The 24,901-nt window shown below is 45.8% G+C and overlaps 2 protein-coding genes and 1 pseudogene across 2 annotated transcripts; 1 reads left to right on the plus strand and 2 right to left on the minus strand.

Moving 5' to 3' along the window:
* Positions 1 to 2,245: 2,245 nt before the first annotated feature.
* Positions 2,246 to 14,170, minus strand: MBLA (mannose-binding protein A). The gene is given in 7 exon segments (XM_004021518.6): positions 2,246 to 8,934; positions 8,937 to 9,026; positions 9,029 to 9,091; positions 9,713 to 9,787; positions 10,657 to 10,773; positions 11,160 to 11,349; positions 14,004 to 14,170. Coding segments are annotated over 6 exon segments (741 nt in total). The 5' UTR covers positions 11,341 to 11,349; positions 14,004 to 14,170; the 3' UTR covers positions 2,246 to 8,719.
* Positions 2,827 to 6,958, plus strand: LOC132658678 (2-iminobutanoate/2-iminopropanoate deaminase-like; annotated as a pseudogene).
* Positions 14,171 to 19,830: 5,660 nt separating the features above from the next.
* Positions 19,831 to 23,942, minus strand: SFTPA1 (surfactant protein A1; the record flags this gene model as incomplete). The annotated part of the gene is given in 5 exon segments (NM_001009728.2): positions 19,831 to 21,265; positions 21,718 to 21,795; positions 22,532 to 22,651; positions 22,899 to 23,093; positions 23,908 to 23,942. Coding segments are annotated over 5 exon segments (789 nt in total). The 3' UTR covers positions 19,831 to 20,888.
* Positions 23,943 to 24,901: the final 959 nt, after the last annotated feature.

A 24,901-nucleotide genomic window follows, 5' to 3' on the forward strand; every position in this document is an offset into this window, starting at 1 on the left:
CAATGTGTAAGCCATGCCTATTTCTTGGCAAGAGGAAACTATTTGATGCCATAGGAAGGAAAAAATCTGCGTTGCTGAAGTCTGCAAATGCTGAGAAAGAAGCTTAGATCAACCCGCATCGTGGGCCATGGGAGTCCGGTTTGCCTCTCTCCAGCACAGAGAATAAGTAGGGAGAGTCATTCGGGCTCTGCAGACACAGTCCGATTAAAGCAGAGGAAAGAGGCAAGGATTTCAGAAAATGCAGGTTTTTAACCATTCTTGGTCACAGAGGTCTCTCCCTCCTACACTGTCAGTCATGAGCAAATGTGAACATGGATCTCCAACCACATCAGCCCCACCCCAACCACAGTAGCCATGACCCTAGTTTAGTAGCCTAGGTGCCGAGTGAAGCCAGAGCTGTGGGCCTCTTATTGTTGAGAGATGTTAAGACACTCGCAATGCCAGCTGACATCGTGGGAACAAGACATCCTTCCATGTCTGGAGGCGGGACAACCCCATAGGGAAGCCTCTGTTTATAGTGTGTTCTCAAGTACATTCTATAGTTGCCTGTTGGTTCTCAACCGTCCTGTCACCAGCCCAGCCCACAACCTATACTGAACAGCCTATGGGAACCCCGCCCACATTTTTTTTGTTGTTGTTTTACATTTTTTTTTTAAACTTTTCTAGGATCCTAGCTTTGTTCTGGATTTCGCTGATATAACAACACTGGCATTTGAGTTGTTTACATTCAGAACATTCTTGATCACTCTTACTTTCCAGATGTCCTTAATTCAAGCTTAATGGTGTGGTGGACTTTTTCAGGTTACCTGTGTTTTATATAGTGGAGCAAAGAAACCAGGTACCTATCAGAAAAAGTAAAATATTAATTGATATGCCAAACATTTATTCAGGCATGTCATGCCTTCACATATACTAAAACCCGGAACTTCCTTAACATTAGAGATCAGATATAAAATTGTGTTTCAGCAATGGGTGTTGGAGGTGCTCAGAGTGTAAACTGGAAAAGAGTGGATGGATTGTAAAATGGATTGTAAAATGTTTTTACCAGGATAATAGAGGAGAGCCTTCTTCCTGTGGAGGCACCAATATGTTCAGAGACCTCGATACTCATTATTGTTCAGTTGAATTGCCTGGGACTATTAGGCCTCTGTATAACTATTGACTGGTATCTTTTGGTAGATTTTACTGTTTTTCACAGACGTTTCAATAAGAGAGGCCTTATGGAGGCAGACATTGCCCTGTGACATGTGTTTCTCCTGGATAGAAGAAGATGAAGGCCAGTCAATATTGCTGAAATGCCCAATTTTCTGCTGCCCTGGTGAGCACAGAAATGTTGGTGATTATAAGGTTGGACATCCCAGGATTCTGGACCCCTGAGCAAATGTATGGAAAACAAATGCCCTTGGGGATCACCTAGATCCACTTGGATTTTGAGTGTGGTTTTAGAGTTGTTACTACATCCTATGCAGCCCATCCTTACTGAATACATTCTGAATATTCACATATTTGATCTCCATTTAGTTAAGCAGAGCAGTCTCTCAGACTGGCTGGCTGAAACAACTTGGAGCCACAGAGGGACTCAAGGGGGCCCTGCCTGAGCGAAATGGTACTCTTCTTATTTATTTAGTAAGGAGAAGGAATGAACAAAGTGAGTAAGTGGGAGAGTTGAGTGAATAAGATCCTTCATTCCTACTTGTAAGTCTATTTATAGCCCTGAAGAAGGTGATTTCAAGATGTTTCCAGGCTCTCTGATCTGAAGAAACAGCGCCATGACATCACTGCCAGCTTTTCTGCACATTTATCAAGTCCCTGAATACTTCAATTCACGGGTAAGGGCCAAAAGGTCAGATGACAACCTCAGACCAAGCAAAGGCATTCTGTGAACATAAGGATGGAGCAGGATGGGAAGAGGAGGAAAACCAGTGGTGGGTTTTGAACAAGCCTAGGATGCTTTATCCCCAGCTACAGAGAGTCTGAGGGAATAGAAAGAGAATGAGGGGGATGTGAATTCTTCAAAGACTCAATCCCTGCAAAAGGGTGACTGAAGCTGTGAAGACTTCATCAAGGGATTCCAAAGCTCTGGTGAGAGAATAAATATCCTAGAACAGACATAAAAATTAATTTTAAAACATAATGAGAATAGACTTGGTCATTTTAAAGGGTTTTAGAAAGCTAATATAATTACAATAGTGTATCACTGACACAGGAATAAACAAAATAATCTAAAAAATAACAAAGTCCAAAAGTGGGTCCAAATATACATATATTTATACACATATATCTTATATATGCATAATTACGATAAACAATAATTCTATTTTTAAAATGTATTTATTTTTCCTCAAATTGCAGGAAAATAATCTTTCAATTAATAATATTGAGCTAAAAGCTTAAGCATTTATAAGAAAAATGAAATTAGATTATTTTATTATGTATAAAAATCAAAATCAGAAGAAAATGTTGTCATGATTTGTGCAGTCTTAGAAGGGACAAGAGCAATCTAAGACTGTCAGAGAGGGCAGCGAGATGCAAGAAGAAGTAGTATATGGGCTAGTTGACTCTGAAGGGTGGTGAGGGAAAAGGATTAGCCATGCCGTCTTTAAATATATACAGTACCATGTGTGAAATAGATAGCTAGCAGGAAGCTTCTGAATAACACAGGGAGGCCAGCTCTGTGATAACCTAGAGGGGTGGGCTGGGGGGAGAGAGGCTCAACAGGAAGTGGGTGTATGTATACATATGGCTAATTCACGTTGTACAGCAGAAACTGACACAACATTGTAGAGCAATTATTCTCCAATCTTTTAAAAGAATAAATACAAACAAATTGGAGAAAAAGAGAAGGTGATCCACACCACAAAAGCCACAGTGGCCACTGGTCCCTGCAATCAGGCTGTGTTAGTCAACAGGACCATACACATATCAGGACAGCTAGGCATGGACTCTGCAGGTAGACAGCTTGCGCCAGCAGAGTGGCAGAAAGAGCTAAACAGCCTCTCACAAACACGGGTAAAATTCTGAAAGTAGCAGGCTGGGACTTCACAAATGTGATAAAAACAACTGTTTTGCTGGCTGACATAAATGACTTCAACACTCTCAGTGATATTTACAAACAAGATTTTCAGAGTAGCAGGTTGCTGCTTTGCCAAAAGGAGGCTGGGTTGAGACTGAAGCAGTAGCTGTGCAAGGACCTCTCCTGATAGCATCACTCTTAGTGGGTCCAGTGTCATTTCAGTTCAGTTCAGTCGCTCAGTCGTGTCCTACTCTGTGCGACCCCACGAATTGCAGCACGCCAGGCCTCCCTGTCCATCACCAACACCCGGAGTTCACTCAGACTCACGTCCATCGAGCCAGTGATGCCATCCAGCCATCTCATCCTCTGTCATCCCTTTCTCCTCCTGCCCCCAATCCCTCCCAGCATCAGAGTCTTTTCCAATGAGTCAACTCTTCACATGAGGTGGCCAAAGTAGTGGAGTTTCAGCTTTAGCATCGTTCCTTCCAAAGAAATCCCAGGGCTGCTCTCCTTCAGAATGACACTGATCTCCAGTGTCATTTAGTCTGGAATCTAAATAAGATTTTTAAATTAATGTCTTCATTTTTACAGTCTTCATTGGAAAGTGTAAGGTTGACTGAAACATCTGAAATGATTATGGAAAGTCCACTTAATAAGGAGAATTGAACATGAATTGAAGGTTAATGATGAATCTAGTTACTAATGTTATAAATTACACTTCTAGAACACTCATATTACTGGATGTGGGGAAACAGACATGCATTACATAATTCTCAGAAACACAAAAGTAAAGGGAAATAACATGGAGGAAAGATAAGTTACAATTCCTGAGAAATAAAGAGCACATCTAATTCAATCAAATCCTATTAATTTAATGATGTGAAATACTTAGTTCTCATGTCAGATATATGATTCTGCTTTTACTTGAGGAAAATTTAAGCATTTAAGTTTGAATGAAAAACATTAAGGAAAAGAAACTGGACTAAATTTTATATAGATAGTATTTTTCTAATGGAAATAAAATAGCATCCAGATTAAAAAAAATAAGACTATCAGAGACAAAAACCCAAATAAAATACTGATGTATCTGCAAAAAAAATTAGTACCTAAGTAGAAAAAATAAGAAAAGTGAGAATTAAAAGAGAAAATTCATAAAAGAAGAAATAATGATGGCCAATAGTATGGAACCATGAACGCACAATTTGAATAGTAATTAAGGAAACATATTAAATAGTAACAAGTATCCAAAAATCTATAAGCTATAGCTAAAGCTATTCTCAGAGGAAAATATGTCTTACTTTTGCCATTACAATTTTTTAAACCATAAAAATATGAACTGAAAATAATTGAACATTTATCATTTTGAAACAAATGTTAAAAACAACAAAAAAATAAAGGATAAAACAAATAAATATAAAAGTGAAATTAATGAAATATTTTAAAAATAAAAGAAATGATAAGTTAACCCAGAAACCAAACATTTTAAAGTCAAATAAAGAAAAATGTATCCTGATAAATCTGTATAAGAAAAAAAGACAAAACAGTAACAACCAGAGCAGTAGAGATCAGAAAGATGCTGTAACCACAAACGTGAAAAAGATGAGAAGAACTTTAAAGCAATACATTCATCTCCTTTCAGGTACTGGTCATAATTAAACAGGACAAGGATGAAGGGAATCTGGCATCTCAGCTTAGCCCTCCCTCACTTTAACTTCGTGGCCTGGGGTCAGATTTGATGTCCTTGCCTTGGGGCTCCGCGTGGTTACAGCTCCTGGTCAGGGAGGAGGAAAGGGGCACTGCTTTCTCTCTAATCTGGAATTCAGCCCAGAGCCCCAGGGTATTGGTCCAGAGTGCTCAAAGTGAGTGTGGTCTTAAGCTGGTGAGTCCAGGGTGCTGGAGACATGTGTGGGCGTGGGGTATCTGGATCTGGCCCTGCAGGTAGGGGCTTTTAGGGAAAGGCCTTCCAAGAGAGTGGAGCAACCAGGGGGAAAGGGATGAGCGGGAAGCAGGATCTTGTGACGTCTCAAAGTTCTGACAGAACCCCGCCTCTCACCTGGCTGCCTTGTGATCTTTGTTTACTGATCCTGTCTTACAGATGCCAGCAGAGGGCAGCAGGAGGCCTCAGCTCCTGGGGCACGAATTCACCGGACCCCATTACTCGAGAAAGGAGGCTGCGCCCAGAGCCGTATTCCAAAACAAATCTGGCTACTTCTCTTTTGGATCCAGCTTGAAGCTGAGTCAAGCTCCAGAGAAGGGAGTCGGATCACACATTTTGGGGAGGATTTAGATTCAGTCACTCATTTGTTTGTTTATGTATCCAACTTTATTGAGTGTGTATGTGACTTCTTGGGCTCCCCTGATAGATGAGCTGGTAAAGAATCCACCTGCAATGCAGGAGACCTGGGTTTAATCCCTGGGTTGGAAAGATCCCCTGGATAAGGGAAAGGCTACCCACTCCAGTATTCTGGTCTGGAAAATTCCATAGACTGTAGAGTCCATGGGGTCTCAAAGAGCTGGACACAAATGAGTGAGTCCTTTTCTAGGCCCTGGAACTACAGAGGTGAGTGGTAGTGTGGTAATACAAGAGCAGTGAGAACAAATGTTTGCACGGCACTTTCTGCAGGCTGATACTGTTCTGAATGCCTTACTTGTATCAGCTCATTTACCCCTCATGACATCCCTGTAAGATGGGCAGTACTACTACCCCCATTTTACCAAGAAGTCAGCTAAAGCACAGAGTGTATGTGACTTGCTCAGGGTCACACAGCTATAGAGTGGTAGAGCCAGGTTTCTATCCATGCATTGATTTTGCCACACTGACATAAGTTAGTGGTCAAGATGATTTCAGGTAACTATAAATGCTAAAAATAAAATAAAATAGGGCATTGCAGTGGTGACTGGGGTTGGGCCAACCTTGCTTCAGTGGTCAGATAAGGAGTTTGGGGTGGGGATGGGACAATTCCCTGGAGAAGGGAGTGGCTACCCATTCCAGTATTCTTGCCTAGGGAATTCCATGAACAGAGGAGCCTGGTAGGCTACAGTCCATGGGGTTGCACGGAGGCGGACATGACTGAGCACTGAGCAATCGATAGTGGTGATTACAATGCAAGGGGTGGAGGATCTTATTAGCACCCAGATAATCTCTGCTGGAAAATTCTGAAAGAGACGGGAATACAAGGCCACCTGATCTGCCTCTTGAGAAACCTAGATGCAGGTCAGGAAGCAACAGTTAGAACTGGACATGGAACAACAGACTGGTTCCAAATAGGAAAAGGAGTACGTCAAGGCTGTATATTGTCACCCTGCTTATTTAACTTCTATGCAGAGTACATCATGAGAAATGCTGGGCTGGAGGAGCACAAACTGGAATCAAGATTGCCGGGAGAAATATCAATAACCTCAGATATGCAGACGACACACCCTTATGGCAGAAAGTGAAGAGGAACTACTAAAAACCCTCATGATGAAAGTGAAAGAGGAGGGTGAAAAAGTTGGCTTAAAGCTCAACTCTCAGAAAACGAAGATCATGGCATCCGGTCCCATCCCTTCATGGCAAATAGATGGGGAAACAGTAGAAACAGTGTCAGACTTTTATTTTGGGGGCTCCAAAATCACTGCAGATGGCGACTGCAGCCATGAAATTAAAAGACACTTACTCCTTGGAAGGAAAGTTATGACCAACCTAGAGAGCATATTAAAAAGCAGAGATATTACTTTGCCAACAAAGGTCCATCTAGTCAACACTATGGTTTTTCCAGGGTCATGTATGAATGTGAGAGTTGGACTGTAAAGAAAGCTGAGTGCCGAAGAATTGATGCTTTTGAACTGTGGTGTTGGAGACACTGTCCCTTCCGCACAGTGTAAACAAAGGAGATATTCATCCCAGGGTAGAAGTGGTCCCCATCCCCGTTCATTCCTATTATTAAAATAGAAAGAATTATATAATGGTTACCTGTCCATTTTCTCATTTTCATCTTGGCAGTGATAAAATTCAGGTGTAATTTCCATGCTTGGTTACCATAATTCTCTTGTTCTGGGTCATCATCTATGTATCTTCTTTCCTTCTAAAATGTTTCTCGACTTTTCTTCTTCTGTTTGCCATAGCCTACATTCTTTATGTTTCATATATGCTTCTTCCATACATTTTGGGCACTTTCCCATTCCTTTGGCAAGCAGCCTGGATTTGAAGTGCAAATAGTGATTTGCTTGGCTCTGCATCACAAAAGCACCCTTCTCACTGCCCCCAAGAGCAGTGCCTGAAGAAGAGCTTCAGGAGGTTGAAAAGTCAGTGAGGTGACCATCGTGGTGGGCCAGAGGCCACGGACAAGGCACTCTCCCCCTCACCCTGCCAGCCCCAGTGTCTTTAGCACACCCCGCCCCTACCCTGATAGCCTCGCAGATGAAGCACAGCCTGGAGAGAACTCTACCCTATAATATTCAATTCTCAATATTCCACCCGCTCATCCATTTTGCTAAGTCTTTGGAGCACCACTCCAACAAATGCTCATCAAGTGTTTCCCAAGTACAAAGTGCCCCCTCTGGTACTTTGGATACAAAGAAAAATAAAGTGGAAAACTAATTTAACAAAGATATTTCACTAAGTTAAAGTGGTCCTTAGCCCATTCATGAAATATTTTCAATCTCATTTTGTGATTGATCTACAGTTGGAGCCAGAATCCACTCTCTTCCCCCAGTTGGTTGCCTTGGCTCTATATAATCTCAGCTCCACCACCCTGAGATTGCTCAAGAACATCCATAGTCTTGAGCTTGACTGTCAGCCAAGATGGTGTCAGAACTCTGCTCAGAGGGAAGGTTTTATTTGCTGACTGGATGGTGCTGTACAGCTTCCCCTCCAGGGTATGAAACTCACCCTTGTGAAGTTTCCCTCTTGTCTCTACTAATAATGGACCTACTGACCTATAATGGGATGAGGATGTCACAGAAGGAAGGGGATGCTGAACACGGAGGGACCTAGACCAGTGATGCTGTGGGGAACGACGCAGCCTGCCTGACCATTTGCTTCTATGATGCTGGCATACGCTGCACTGTCAAATCAGTCTCCTAAAAGTATGCAAGAAGGAAAGGCTGGCCTTTGTCCTCGGGATCACCACAGTGGCTATAGGGACACCACAGCCACTTGAGCAGGGGAAGGGATTCCTAGGACTATTCACTGTTACCCATGCCAGGAGTTATAGTCTGGCAGTGAGAAATTTTCAGGGGTAGCTCATGAATAACTAAAGCAACACTTACGTTGTAGACATGGCTGGGCTAGCCATCAGAAGGAAGGAGACTTTGACACCAAGCAGTGGCAACTTGGAAAAATGGAATTGGATCTCTTGGAGGCTGAGACTAATGCTTGCTTGGACACAGACATGGTCCTCCACGGATCCATCAGCTGGGCTGATGTCCTCACTAAAAAAGGAGATAGTTTGCTTGCTTTTTCTGTAATTGACTCTGACCCAATGCTGTGCTCTTAGGCAGGACAGACAGTGTCCTTTGCCATGGACTGGACCAGAAACCTTCATGCCCCACTGTCAGCCTCTTTTCACTTCCTCCTCCCGCAATCCAATACACCCCTTCACTTTCCTCCCATCCCCAAGAAGGAATGAGTCAACACTGGATGTGGGAAAATAAACACAGAATTCTCTTCCAGAGCAGCAGAGAGGTCAGCAGGGAGTCACTGGGGGAGCAGAGGAACTTGCCTCTTCAGGCTGGAAATTCACAGATGGCCAAGAAGGAGGAAGAACAGGAGATGTCGTTCCAGAGCCCATCTGGTAAGAGGAGCACACAGTCCTCCCCTGAGCCATGGTTATTGGGCTCATTCTTCTTCCAGTTGCTGTAGCCTAGCCTTCCTCCAGTTACATACATAAACTGCCCTTCGGTCACCTCATCTGTGATGCCCAGGAAGGCGATGTCGGGGCCATGTCCTGGATGGCTTTGTTCTCCTCTGCATTCTTGGGTGTGGCAACGGTGGCCCCAAGCGCAGTGCACAGAGCCTTCACGCTGGAAAAGGCATCTTTTCACCATTGGTCACGTACAGCTTCTTCCCAGACTTTTTGCCCAAGGAGAAGGTTTGCACTGAAATCACAAAGGGTAGGTGGGGTTGATTTGGCTTAGAGCCCAGCCCTGGACAGATGAAAAAGCCCTTCTCTGGGAATCTTGGATTGAGCCCCATTCTTTACCACCTCTGGTGAGATCCTGGTAAGAAAGTAAAGGCAAGCCCCGGCAGCAAGCCAGCGATCTCCTGGGATAGCCCATCCTTAGGACAAATATCTGGAAAAATTGTCCCCTGTACTGGTGAATCTAGGGAAACATGCTAGAGCCCCACTGCCAGGTGTGGGCACCAGAGTGAGAAAGAGGCGTGGATACCCATCTGAGACCCATGGGTGCTGAGGAAGGAGCAAAGATCCCAGAGTCAGCAGACCTCCACTCCATCCTCCTCCATCCTCCTAACTGCATGCTGCATGCTTCCTGGACCTAGTTTTTTCTCACCTGTCAATAAAATGGGTGTAATACCCACACATAGGGATGGCAAAAGGATTGAATGAAACCATATTATTGAGAAAATGACAACCAACCTAGCCCTGGTATATAATAAGTGGTCATACATGTAAGTTCTTTTCCGCTCTTCCCCTCGAACCTAGAGCTCTCTGGAGATAAAAGAATCCAGAACACATTGGCGACAGAAAAAAAGCTTACACTTCTTGACATGATCCAGTTCTGATTGCAGGTTCCTTATCTGTCCCTCCAAGCTAGCCAGCTTAGCCTCGGCAACTGTAAAGCAATAGAGAGAGGATATTTATTGAGAAGAAGACCTTAAATTGGAAAGCAGAGTATTTTGAAAATACATGTATATATTAGTGGAGTAAAAGTATTCCAGAAAAATAAAAACATAAAAAAGAAGCAAAAGGAAAATAAAATGTATTCCTGCCTTCCCAAGTATATATAGTAGCTATTGTAAAAATATAACTCTGGAAATGCTAATAATAGTAGTAGTAGTAATACCATAACCTATAGCTCTGGGTCCTTTTTTTCATATATTTCTTAAATATTATAATTATTCATAAGAAAGGCCCAACAAATTATTCTCCTTTTTGAAAAATTTCCCTAATCTTATTTTAACTACTTATTGTAGGCAAACTCTTGAATACATTTATTATTTTGATAGGCCAGTGGATAAATATTAGTAAGAGGTCATCATTTTGGTTCTGTTGTTACTGAATTTGTTTTACTCTGAACTAAGTTGCTATGATGTCCCCCATTATCCAGGCATTCTATGAGGCCAACACTTTTCATGCCACTCTTGTGACAACAGGCATAAAGTAAGAGCAGAGAAGACCCGTCTCCATCCTTGCAGCCTGCAGCCACGCGCTGGACTGCTGCAGCCGAAGAAAGGCCAGGGCACACGGCCTACAGCGGCCTGCTCAGGGAGCAGCTGGCGGACTTTGGAAGTCTGTACCCAGGCAGCTGTGGAAATCCCCTCAGGCCCCGAGGAGCTGAGAGGAACAAGAGTGCTGGGTCAGGAAGCAGAGCTGAGCATCTTCCAGTGGGGCAGCAGGAGACGGGGCACCTCCCGCCTGGCCTGGAGTTCCCAGGGCCTGCGTCCCCTCAGCCCCTGCTAGATGCTGGGGTGGGCTCCTTACCCGAGCTAGCGCCACGATCTCCTTTGTAGCCCCTGGGTCCTGGAAGCCCAGGATTCCCTATATTTCCTGGAGGCCCCATTTTCCCTGGAGGGCCCTGGGAGCCTCTGAGCCCTTGCCCTGTTGGAAGATGAAGGAAATATGAAGAAGTAGCTGTCACTCATTCTCTTTCTCCGAAAGCACGATAGTTGATTGACCCCAAGAAACCGCCACTCAACTTGTGGTGACTCAAGGAAGAAAGATCCTCCTGCATCCCGGGGATGGCCTGTCCTAAGGCAGCTCCCTGAGCAAACAAGACACCCCTTCTCTAAGGACAACCACATACCGCCAATTCCAGGGTGGCAGTGAGGGATCCTGGAGGGCCAGAGAAGCATCTTTAGAGAATGCCCTTTCACAGGCATGCACTATAATGAAAGATGAGCCTCCTCCTGTCTCTATGCTAGACCCCTTAGAGAGGACGCTCTCCTACTGGGGCAAAGGTTTAAGAAGACTGGCCTGTCATCTACCTGGTTCTCCCTTTTCTCCCTTGGGTCCATCTCGCCCGTCTCTTCCTGGGGTGCCATTAGTGACTGGGATGGCACAGGCCACCACTGGACAGGTCTTCTGAGCATCCTCAGCGGCTTTTGTATTTGAGAAGGATACTGTCATCACACACAGGAGGACAGGAAGTGATGAAAACAGGGACATGATCCGTACCTTGGAATGAAGAGAGTTGAGGAAAATAGTTTCATCTTATTTTGTTTAGCCAACATTTGCCACCACCTCTGCAAAGAGGAACTAAAAAGCCTCTTGATGAGGGTAAAAAGGGAGAGTGGGAAAACCTGGCTTAAAACTCAACATTCAAAAAACTAAGATCATAGCATCTGGTCCTATTATTTCATGGCAAATAGAAGGGGAAAAAGTAGAAGCAGTGATCGATTTTATTTTCTTGGGCTCCAAAATCACTGTTGACAGTGACTGCAACCATGAAATTAAAAGACATTTGCTCCTTGGAAGGAAAGTTATGACAAACCTAGACAGCATATTGAAAAGCCGAGACATCACATTGCTTAAAAAGGTCCATATAGTCAAAGCTATGTTTTTCCCAGTAGTCATGTATGGATGTGAGAGTTGGACCATAAAGAAGGTTGAGTACTGAAGAATTGATGCTTTCAAATTGCAGTACTGGAGAAGACTCTTGAGAGTTCCTTGGACTTCAATGGGATCAAGACAGTCAATCCTAAAGGAAATCGACCCTGAATATTTATTGGAAGGACTGATGCTGAAGTTCCAATTATTTGGCCATCTGATGTGAAGAACCAACTCACTGGAAAAGACCCTGATGCTGGGAAAGAGTGAAAGCAGGAGGAGAAGAAGGTGGCAAAATATGAGATGGTTGGATGGCAGCACTGGCTCAATGGACGTGAGTCTGAGCAGGCTCTGGGAGATGGTGAAGGACAGGGAAGTTTGGCATTCTGCAGTCCACGGGGTCACAAAGAGCTGGACACAACTCTTGGAGCTACTGAACAAGAACTGATGTGTTGGGCCCTGTGCTCAGGGCAGTTGACACAGGGAAATATCACAACTCTTGGCTCCAAGTTACTCCTAAACTACTAGGAAAACTGCTTCTAGGATAAGTAAACTATTAGAGTTAATTTCAGTTCAGGTCAGTTCAGTTCAGTCGCTCAGTCGTGTCCGACTCTTTGCGATCCCATGAATCACAGCACGCCAGACCTCCCTGTCCATCACCAACTCCTGGAGTTCACTCAGACTCACGTCCATCGAGTCCGTGATGCCATCCAGCCATCTCATCCTCGGTCGTCCCCTTCTCCTCCTGCCCCCAATCCCTCCCAGCATCAGAGTCTTTTCCAATGAGTCAACTCTTCACATGAGGTGACCAGAGTACTGGAGTTTCAGCTTCAGCATCATTCCCTCCAAAGAAATCCCAGGGCTGATCTTCTTCAGAATGGACTGGTTGGATCTCCTTGCTAACACAAATTTAGATGCAAGAGTAACCTAATAGGGGCCCATTTTCCCTGGGGCTCTTTTGCCCTCTGAGTTCAAGGCTTGGTAGTTTAGGCAGCATTAAAGCATGAGAGCCCATGGGGTCTGCACATGACACACAGGCCCTGTTCCTTTTAGAACAGCTGATGGCCCAGCAAAGAGAGCTCATTGCTGGCATGAGCTTTGGCTGCTCTCTTAACTCCCTTTCTTGAAGGTCTACATAGCTTAAATTTCCCTCTTCCATCCCCTCCTATGGACCCTAAAGCTAGACTCAAAACTGTTGCAGGTGACCCAAGGTCCCACAAGGCCCATTGCTTGATGGCACCTGTTTTTACAACATCCATTGTCTCATTTCACATAAAAATCTGTTTTACGCCCCAGGGTTCCAACCACCCTCAGAACCACAGCTGTTTCCCAACAGCCTGTCAATCATCTTGTTTAATAAAGTCTCTGTTTTGTGACAGGCACTTGCTGGGACTAGGGACCCAGATTGCCCTGAGGTATGGAGCCTTATTCTAACCCTGAGAATGGAGGCTTCTTGGTCATTGATCCCAGCCAACTGAGACTTAGATTTACCTTCTTCCCTTCATTTGAATTTTCCACGGAGAGGCCATTTGTTCAGCCAGAGCCCAGGCTTCTGAAATTTCTGTTCACTCTGGGCCCGGTGGGGTGATCTCATGTTCCTCCTCCTGGCAGGATTCGCTGCAAGCTTCCCAGATGCCTCTCTGGCTCTGCGCCCCATCCAGCCATCAGATCCCCATCCAGTCTTGCCTGAGCTGGCCCCCTCCCAGAAAGCCTTCAGAGCCCAGCCGCTGTGGGCGTCCCCCTCTGCTTATCTCTGGCCTCTCACCCCAGTGTCCCTGGAGCTGCTTCATACTACTGCCTCTGTCCTTTCCTCCCCTGGCCTGTCAGCTCTCTTAACCCTTTCTTTTCTCCAGGACTCAGTGAGAAGCAATGAGTTGGAAGGGAAATGTCTTTCTTTTTTAGGATTTTGAATTTGGGGATTAATTGATCTCGTTTTTGGCTGTACCACACAGCATGTGGAATCCTAGCTCCTGGACCGGAGATGGAACCACTGGTGGGTAACCCCTGGACTGCTGGGGAAATCCAGGAACGGAGTTTTCTTGATCAGATCTTCACCTTTCTCCTTTCTTTACCTCCCCTGATTATGCTACAGACCAAAGCCAGAGTTAAACATGTTGCCAGCACATACACCCCACTTCCATCCTTCCATTTGGCTGAAAAGACTACCTTTAGTTTGCAGATGGTCAACTAGATCCAGGAAGGGCACAAGGCCCCAGGTCAGAGAGAGACAAAGGCCCTCAGGGAAACTGATGACCCCACCATAGCCCCTGCCTGGAACTCACCAGGATCAAGTCAAATGGCCAGACTCTTGGCCCAGGCCTCCACTTCTGTCCTCCACGAATGACCTACTAGTGCCGCCTCAGAGCACAGAGGCTGTGGCCGAGAAGCTGGTCCTCCAGCCTGGGCCTTTGGCAGATGCCTCAGCAACGTCAGCCCCAACCAGCCTAGTGAGCAGAGACAGTGGTGGACTGGCCTTCAACCCGAGATTAATGAACAACCATCCTTAGAACTGCCATATCCTGGGCAGTTCTCCAAGGCTGCTGGTGGGTCCTCCACCTTAGCACTGGGCAGCTCTCTACTGCAGCGCCCCAGACACCTCCTACTGCTCCCTCTCACACATCCATCTCTACCACTCAGCTATCTGACCATCTAGAATCACAGATTCTCAGACCATGGATCAGATTCACAGAGGATAGTTCTTTCCCAATATTTATTTCTGGAAGAGACATGCATACACATCCTACCAAACAGACACATGCTCGTGCACACACAGACACACGGATGCACACCTCTCTATCAGTTCTCTCTATCTGCCTAGTTCACCCCTTCACCCGTATTTAGTTTACTGGGGGTAGGAGGGAAGGGGTTAAAGACCTACGACATGAAGTCACCTCATCCCTTTCTTCTCATTCAGAACACCCCTTATCTGTCCTCTCTGGGTGCATCACAGGCCTAGGCACAAGGAGAGGAAGTGTCTGTAAATAACTCAGATTCGGAGGTGAACATGGGCATTTGTGCTAGGTAATCTAGCCGAGAACACTTCTCTCCATCTTTGCACAATTACTTGTTGTCATTCAGATTTCAGCTTAAGTGATATCACTGGAGAAAGCCCTATCACAAAATTAGAGTTCTCTGTTTTAATTATCTGCTTCTAGTCCATCTCTATGTAAAATTGTCTTATGTCTTTGCTTGCCATATGTATTGACCAGCCCACTCCTTTACAACAGGAAGTTCACCAGAACAGGGATCTTACATCCCCACCTAGAAGAGGGCCTGGAACAGAATCAGTGCTCAATAAACATTATGAAACAAAAGAATCCTCCAGCACCGTGTCCTCAAAGAGGCTCTCTTGACTTCCCTCCACCTAGAGCTGATATCTGTGCTCTCTTTTCTAGGGCAGGAGCTGCCTTTGATTCACCTCCTTGTCTCCAGGGTGTAACTCAGGGCTGGGCACACAGCGAGAATCCATTGGCAGAGCGAGGGGAGAAGCAGAGACCCTGAACAGGGCAGACACCAGATCAGTCCATGGCTCCTCCATGCCTGGGTTTCCAGGAGCACCCAGTTCTTATCTCCAGAGCCTGATCAAATGGCCTTTTTCAAGTCCCTGATGCAACTTTGAATTCCTGCCTTCCCCTAAACTTACACCCGCTCTTTGAAACACTTATTCTAACAACTAAAGCAGCTCTAGAGGTTTGCTTTGTCCGGGGGGGTGGGGCCACTTCCCGTTGACTCTACTTCGTGATTGGTGATTTGGCTCCTCAAGCATTGGCCCCTGTGTACTCAAGTCACCGTGCCCTGTTCAGCAAGCCTCCCAGATTCCCGTCATCAAGGAGCCTGCCAGGCGCTGAGAGGAGCCCACTGTACAGAAGATCGCCGCCTCCCACCAGCACACCAGGATCATGTTTCCTGATGCCATTGACATAACTCTGAAGGGCCCTTAGGCTCAGAGGACAAAGAACACTCAAACCTTACAGCAAATGAGCAGACCTCCCAGAAAGGGGGAAATCTGAAACAGATTTACATACAGCTAGGACACGATATCGGAGAAGGCGGTGGCACCCCACTCCAGCACTCTTGCCTGGAAAATCCCATGGACGGAGGAGCCTGGTGGGCTGCAGTCCATGGGGTCACTAAGAGTCGGACACAACTGAGTGACTTCACTTTCACTTTTCACTCTCATGCATTGGAGAAGGAAATGGCAACCCACTCCAGTATTCTTGCCTGGAGAATCCCAGGGACTGGGGAGCCTGGCGGGCTGCCGTCTATGGGGTCGCACACAGCTGGACACGACTGATGCGACTTAGAAGCAGCATGGAGCTATTAATAAAATTTCAAAAACCTTGTTTTTTGGAAAATCAAATATATTTGGCAGATAGGTCCCCAGTGGCTTGAATGATTGTTCCTAGTTTCTCATGTCTTCTTTTCATAGAAATACATAGCCATGCCCTTTACTATGGTACTTTATACCACCTCCCACTGAGTGTGTGGAGTAAACACCCTGACCCCTTTGGTATTCGACTTGGCTGTGTGAACATGAGCAGACACTCAGGGAACAGCAGCTTTAAATGTGAGAAGAATATCTCCCTAGTAGCCACTAATATCAGGATAATTAAATGATGTAGAGAAAATAGGAAGCCCCCGAGGAAGCTTGACGTAAAAAATAGTTATTAAAAATTTAGTCATGAATATAGTAAAGTTGCAGGATATAAAATCAACACACAGAAATCCCTTGCATTCCTATACACGAATAATGAGAAAGTAGAAAAAGAAATTAAGGAAACAATTCCATTCACCATTGCAACGAAAAGAATAAAATACTTAGGAATATATCTACCTAAAGAAACTAAAGACCTATATATAGAAAACTATAAAACACTGATGAAAGAAATCAAAGAGGACACTAATAGATGGAGAAATATACCATGTTCATGGATTGGAAGAATCAATATAGTGAAAATGAGTATACTACCCAAAGCAATTTACAAATTCAATGCAATCCTATCAAGCTACCAGCCACATTTTCACAGAACTAGAACAAATCATTTCAAGATTTGTATGGAAATACAAAAAACCTCGAATAGCCAAAGCAATCTTGAGAAAGAAGAATGGAACTGGAGGAATCAACTTGCCTGACTTCAGGCTCTACTACAAAGCCACAGTCATCAAGACAGTATGGTACTGGCACAAAGACAGACATATAGATCAATGGAACAAAATAGAAAGCCCAGAGATAAATCCACACACATATGGACACCTTATCTTTTGACAAAGGAGGCAAGAATATACAATGGAGTAAAGACAATCTCTTTAACAAGTGGTGCTGGGAAAACTGGTCAACCACTTGTAAAAGAATGAAACTAGATCACTTTCTAACACCGCACACAAAAATAAACTCAAAATGGATTAAAGATCTAAATGTAAGATCAGAAACTATAAAACTCCTAGAGGAGAACATAGGCAAAACACTCTCAGACATAAATCACAGCAGGATCCTCTATGATCCACCTCCCAGAATGCTGGAAATAAAAGCAAAAATAAACAAATGGGATCTAATTAAAATTAAAAGCTTCTGCACAACAAAGGAAAATATAAGCAAGGTGAAAAGACAGCCTTCTGAATGGGAGAAAATAATAGCAAATGAAGCAACTGACAAACAACTAATCTCAAAAATATACAAGCAACTTCTGCAGCTCAACTCCAGAAAAATAAACGACCCAATCAAAAAATGGGCCAAAGAACTAAATAGACATTTCTCCAAAGAAGACATACGGATGGCTAACAAACACATGAAAAGATGCTCAACATCACTCATTATTAGAGAAATGCAAATCAAAACCACAATGAAGTACCACTTCACACCAGTCAGAATGGCTGCGATCCAAAATCTGCAAGCAATAATTGTTGGAGAGGGTGTGGAGAAAAGGGAACCCTCCTACACTGTTGGTGGGAATGCAAACTAGTACAGCCACTATGGAGAACAGTGTGGAGATTCCTTAAAAATTGCAAATAGAACTACCTTATGACCCAGCAATCCCACTTCTGGGCATACACACCGAGGAAACCAGAATTGAAAGAGACACATGTACCCCAATGTTCATCGCAGCACTGTTTATAATAGCCAGGACATGGAAACAACCTAGATGTCCATCAGCAGATGAATGGATAAGAAAGCTTTGGTACATATACACAATGGAGTATTACTCAGCAGTTAAAAAGAATTCATTTGAATCAGTTCTGATGAGATGGATGAAACTGGAGCCGATTATACAGAGTGAAGTAAGCCAGAAAGAAAAACACCAATACAGTATACTAACACATATATATGGAATTTAGGAAGATGGCAATGACGACCCTGTATGCAAGACAGGGAAAGAGACACAGATGTGTATAACGGACTTTTGGACTCAGAGGGAGAGGGAGAGGGTGGGATGATTTGGGAGAATGACATTCTAACATGTATACTATCATGTGAATTGAATCGCCAGTCTATGTCTGACGCAGGATGCAGCATGCTTGGGGCTGGTGCATGGGGATGACCCAGAAAGATGTTATGGGGAGGGGAGGTGGGAGGGGGGTTCATGTTTGGGAATGCATGTAAGAATTAAAGATTTTAAAATTTAAAAAATAAAAAAAAATAAAAATGAAAAAAAAAAAATTTAGTCATGCAACAACGGTTAATAGCCCAGTCCCTGGACTCTGACTTCCTGTATTTACAGCCCACTTCTGCCATGAACTGGCTGCATGATCTTTGGAAAATCATTTTAACCTATATGTGCCTCAGTATTCATTTTTAAAGACTCTGGTGCTGGGGATGATTTGAAGGCGGGAGGAAAAGGAGATGACAGAGGATGAGATGGTTGGATGGGATCACCAACTCGATGGACGTGAGTCTGAGTGAGCTCCGGGAGTTCATGATGGACAGGAAGCCTGGCATACTGCAGTTCACAGGGTTACAAAGAGTTGGACACAACTGAGTAACTGAACTGATTCATTTTTAAACTGGGTATAATGATAGCATCTACATATTAGGGTTAATGAGGATTATATGAGTTAGTACAAGTATAATATATGGCACATAGTAAGTGCTATGAGAATATGAGCCGTTAGAGTTGGACTGTGAAGAAGGCTGAGCGCCGAAGAATTGATGCTTTTGAACTGTGGTGTTGAAGAAGACTCTTGAGAGTCCCTTGGACTGCAAGGAGATCCAGCCAGTCCATTCTAAAAGAGATTAGCCCTGGGTGTTCTTTGGAAGGAATGATGCTAAAGCTGAAACTCCAGTACTTTGGCCACCTCATGCGAAGATCTGACTCAATGGAAAAGACTCTGATGCTGGGAGGGATTGGGGGCAGGAGGAGAAGGGATTGACAGAGGATGAGATGGCTGGATGGCATCACTGACTCGACAGATGTGAGTCTGAGTGAACTCCAGGAGTTGGTGATGGACAGGGAGGCCTGGCGTGCTGCGATTCATGGGGTCGCAAAGAGTCGGACACGACTGAGCAACTGAACTGAACTAAACTGAAAGTGCTATGAGAATATGAGCTATTAGACCAAGTTGAGTATATTCCAGGGATGGAATTGTGCAACATTAAGAAAGGCATCCATGTAACTCACAAATTTTATAACACGTTCAAGAATCTTAATAATCTTATAGATAGGTACAATCTTGAAGCCTTGAAGCTCACTCTTTTCCTCAAACTAATACACAGTCTCATAATTATTTACATATATTTTTCCTTAGAATGCAAACTTTCTGGGGTTGATTTAAAATATACTCCAAATGATTATTGCCCCTAGCTTTGTCATTAAAATCTGCTTAATTTCTGATTCACCACCACCCTGGCCATAGAGTGGTAGGTTCTTAAAATGAAAGGTAGGCAGTAACTTTTTGTCTTATTCTTTTGCATGTGTGGGTGGTAGAGAGAATGATGGTGCCCAGTGTGCTTCCAGGATGGAACCAGGTGGCCCCTATCACCCAACAAAGAAAATTTAACCTGAGATTGCACTTCCCACTCTTACTTTTCAGGTAAGTGGGGGTTCAGAGCTAGAGTTAACTTGACTTCTAAAAATACAGAAATGTTTCTTGAAACCAAAGCAGTGGAAACTCATGTTAACACAGTCATGATTTATTACACTTGAATCATCTCTGTTCAGTGAGGTGGGGTGGTTATGAGCACAAGCTTCAGGTCCAGGTAGATGAGTTTGAAACCAGCCTCTGCCAATTGCTTCATGTTTAAAAAAAGAAACTCAAAACATTTAACTTCTCTAAATTTCAGCGTTGTTATATAAAAGATTGGGGAAAATAATGCTCATCCCATGACACTGTGTGAAGATTAAATCACATAAGATGTTTTAGAAGTGCATGTCAAGGTGCTTGGTGTATAGTATGTGCTCAATAAATGGTGGTGTGACAAGTGGTGTGAACTCCTCACTGAGTTCTGAAGAGGTGGGGAATGTGTTCATCAGCAGGCAGTTACTTGGGTAATGTCTACGGTGGGGGTAAGATCTTCCTTAGAGGCGCTGGCTGACACCCCAAGACTCAAGGAAGTGGATAATACCTGCCAATCACTAGGAATAAATTGGCCTCCATCATGCTGGAGCACCACCTGACCCTCTGACTTCATGGAGAGCCTAACAAGATGCCTCCCCATAGATCTCAGGTTGATAGATAAACCCAAATGTATCCTTAGCTCCACATGTGTGAAATTTCCCAGAAGTCCACCTATCATTGTGCTTGAGCAGAACTGCTAAATCTTGATGAGGCTGGGCAAGCAGTGAGCTGCAAAGACAGAGTAGAGGGGGCCAGGAAGCAGGCACCCAGTGTGGTGCTATGGAGGGAACCTTCATCTCAGGACCTTACTGTTGCCATCTATAAATAAAGGAACTGGACAAGAAGAGGAGGAAAGAAACCTCTGTCTCTTGCAGAAGGGCAAAGTTAGAGTGGCTGCCAAGAGTGCAATGCTGAGAAGGGGTTCTGGGGGAGTCAGACTGATTAGTGATCATTGGGGAGGAGTTAGGATCCACCCAGGAGTGGAGTGATCAAGAGTGCCTTCACTTCTGATAGCCACAAAGGAATTATAGCACCTGATCCATAGACCAGGTGGATTCCCAGGATGGAGGCTGAAAGGAAAGATAGGACTCTGTCCATCCTGTGGCTTTGGTGCCTGCTCAGAACTCACAGATGGCCAGTCGGTACTGCAGGCAGTTCTTGTCATTCCACTGACCATCTGTGTATATCTCTACACACTTCTCTTTACCCCGGCCCCTGGGCTCCCCTGGGTACCAGTTGGTATAATTCACAGGGGCTCCATCCAGGTAATAGAAGTCTCCAGCGGTGGGGCCTTCAGCCAGCCCCAGGTAAGCATAAGTGTTGTGCTTCTTCACGATGCTGGTAATGGCCTCATTCTCCTCCGGACTCCTTGGGGCAGCGATGTGTCCACCTGCTCTGGCACATAACTCTTTAATGGCATCAAAATTGAGTGACTGCCCATTGGTAGAGAAGACCTTCTCTCCCACTTCCAGCATGGACCCCTGCAAAATGAGGACTGACAGCAGAAGATTCCAGGTCAGGCCACAGACCTCTTGCCTCCTTCCCTTCAGGCTCTCCACCTTTGTGTTCTCCCCAGTCTCTTTATCTTTGCCTGCCTCTGTCATCCCTCCTTCTTCCAACCCCAGTCTTTCTGGATTCTCTGCTATGCCCTCATGATTCTGTTTATTCCTTTACCCATTTAGCAATTACTTATTATTATGTGTTATAAACTGTGCAATTTCCTGGGAATCAAAGAAAGCAATATTGATAGGGACCTTGCTTCCCCAGGACATAGGGAACTAATTCATGTCTATTTCTCTCACCTCTGGCCGTTTAAGAACATCTAAAAAATGACTTCCACATCTACACTTGTTCATCAAGTCTCTAGATTCTGGAGCCTGGTTCTGAGGATGAGGAGAACCAATGGGAGACCCCCTACCATATAGAGCCCCAAGGGGGACCCCTTACCGCCCTGTGACTGCAGGACTTGATGTCTGATCTCATGGAGTGTGCCCTGGAGCTCTTCATCTAGATACGCTGGAAACCCTGTAGAGAAATCCCCGGCGAGATGAGAGGACCAACAGGCCAACAACAACCCCACTTGCTGCCAAGCAGATCTGAGATCAACTGCAAGCCTGGAATTCGGCCCTTCACTTGTCTAGAGCCACCACCCAGGCCCCCGGTCATAAGGGTCCACAAGGCCAGAGTGGGTTTCCGTCTTCCCTACACGCTTATCCCTTAGTGCCTCCTTGCACCTGCTTTCCCCTTCCCTGCTCTTCTTTCCTTCCATGTCCTTCCATGGCTCTGTCTGTCCATATCTGTGGAGTTCTCTAGTTCCTGGGCAGGGCCCCTTTCCCACCCTCCATTAAGAGCAAATGTGGTTCTTTCTGTACTCTGATGCACCCTCATTGCTGCTATAAGGCATAGTAAGAAACCTAGAGCTCCAGAGGCCCCCTGGGCAAGCAGGGCCCCTAGTTTCATCATCTGTCTGCTCCTTGGTCCATGTGAGCCCACACACCTCAGCCCCAGGAAGGGCTTCCCCTCCTTCCATCCCTATTCCATTTCCCACACCTGATGTCCCGTATCTTCCTGGCAGCAGTTGTAATGCACAGAAAACTTTCGATTCCCACCAGACTCTGCACTTATGACCCACACCCCAAACACCTCCGGGATGCCCTTTGGGAACTTGAACAGTTTTGTCTGACCCCCATCATTCCTCATGTAACTGAACACATGGGCACGGTGTCCAGTTGCCTCTGCCCACTGGCCCCATCCAGCTCACCTGGAGGACCTCTCTCGCCAGGCTCTCCCTTTTCTCCACGTTCTCCAGGGAGGCCAGGGGCTCCAGTCATCCCATCACGCCCAGGGAGGCCTGGCATTCCTCCAGGGGGGCCCATGGGGCCTGCAGAGAGAGGGGAGGAGGATGTATGGTATCTGTAACCCACAATGAGTTGGGGCTTAAGTGACTGGACCTCCATTTCAGCCAGGCTGACTTGCCTGTCCTTCCACGGGCATTGAGGATAGACCATCCAGGGCTATTCCAGTCTAAGGGTCCCAGGAAATACCCACCATCCAGCTGAGCCTTGGACCCACCTGGGCAGGTGCTCCCCTTGAAATCAGGTCACTGTCCCCCAGCTCCCACTCAGTACCTGGAGGCCCAGGGTCTCCTTTGATACCATCTCTCCCATCTCTTCCTGGCAGGCCATGGGATCCGGGAGTGCCAGGAATGCCAGGGCTTCCAAGACAAACTTCCTTCATGTCGCACTCGAGGCCAGAAGCCACCATCCAGAGGAGCATAAGGGTCAAAGAGCACAGCAGCATGGCGCCTGCTCCAGCGGCTCCTCCTGAGGAAGGGAAGGGCCGTGGCCCCGCTGAAGCATTTATCAGGGTTTCCCCTTGCTCTGCTTTGTCAAGATTCAGCGCATGCTGGGGCCTGAGGGCTGGGTTGGTACTCTCAGGAGCTCTGGAAAGACCCAAACTATTCTTGGAAATGTCAGCATCATTTGGTACCTAACACGGTCTCATGCCCCATCCCCTTGGCTGGAGGTGGTATGGTACCTGGGCAGGTGAGGGGTTGTAAAGAGCTCTGGAGAGTCAGAGGACCTGGGTTCTAATAGAGTCTCTGATCCTCACTGTGTACCCACAGGGAACTCTCTTGGCTTCCCCTAACACGTCTGTCCTGGAGGAAATCCTGGCCTGTACCTCCCAGGTTGCTGGGAGGAAGGAAGTGGTCACTCACTCACTCATTCTGTCTGTCCCTCGTACTCTCAGATGGCCTCCTTTTGAGTTGAGGGATCACAATCCTGAGGATGAGGAGAAATGACCAGGGCCCATGGCTCGGCCATTCCCAGTTGGTCAACAACAGGGAGTCCCCTCCTCCCTGCTCTGGTGTCCCTTTCTCCTTGGCAGGCTGTTTCTCCCCCTGCCCCAACCCTGCTGGCCCTGCTGAGTCCTTGGGGAGAAGGGACTTGGCCTAGGAGCACAGTAAAGAATGAGGATATCTGCAAGCCCATCATCCTGCACCCGTAGTTAGGACTCTATGGAATAGCTCCCAGTAGTACAGAGGAGGACCCTCCTTCCCACCTGACCCGTGGTGAAGCCTGTGCCTGCTGGGCTGGTTCGCCCTGGGGAAGACCCAGAGGATGGGGCTAAACTCACCTGCACGAACACAGCCCGTGCTCCCTGCCTCCAGAGCAGTGTGGCCAGGTGGATGGTGCCATTTATACTGATGTAGGCCCCCAGGCATCCTCTCCAACCCGTAGAGACTCCTGTCACAAGGACCTCTACACCAGAAGGACCGGGCAGGAAGCCGCCATCTTGTTTACTCAGCATTTCCTCACAGGCACTTAGGCTGGAGAGGCACTTAGAAAATCTGCTAATGAGAAACTCCAGGTCTGTAAGAAGGGAAATTTCCCATGGGCCGGAGGTCACCCACTCTCCCTCCATCCATCCAGTTTCCCACGCAGTGAAGGATGAGAGCACTTACAAGGAGGCATGCGGCAAAGGAAGTCTTCTCCCTCCTGGGTCTCAGGTCCCTGGTCCTGGCTGGTGACATGTTCACACTCCTGGGATCACTACCCTCAAAAAGCCCACCAGTGGGAGAGAACATACCAGGGCTGGACTCTTTTCTCAGGGAAGCAGAGAGACAGATTAGTGGTATAAAGGGCTGTCCGCTGGGGCCATTCCAGTTCCAGAGACTCTTTGGTCTTGGAAGCATCCTTGTGGCTCTAAACCACGCAGAGGTCATGTCTCAAGCCAAGGGATCATCAGACTGAGCTGGAACAAACTGTCTGTCAAGGGGCATGGCTCGCTACTGAGCCTCCCAACTCCTGCTTCTGGGGTCTGTGGCTGAGTTGATGGGTACATGGTTCACTGGCACAGGTGATCCCTTGGCTGGGTCCCCACTCCTTTGCCTTGGCAGGCTCAGTGGTAGGGAGACAGGGCAGGAAGCCATATTTTCTGTCTTGACCATGGTGATGTCTAATGACTGCAGTGGTGATATCTTTAAGTAGTAGAATGACTTGTGAAGACAATGGAAGAGATTTCCTCTTCAAGCCACTAAATTAGGAGGGAATCTCTAACGTAGGATGGTAACAGTGGAGAACCAAGACAGGAAAAGATTGCCATGCTTACCTGTGAGTGGTCTGAAAAT

Source organism: Ovis aries, chromosome 25 (genome assembly GCF_016772045.2).
Source record: "Ovis aries strain OAR_USU_Benz2616 breed Rambouillet chromosome 25, ARS-UI_Ramb_v3.0, whole genome shotgun sequence".
Taxonomy (NCBI): Eukaryota; Metazoa; Chordata; class Mammalia; order Artiodactyla; family Bovidae; genus Ovis; species Ovis aries.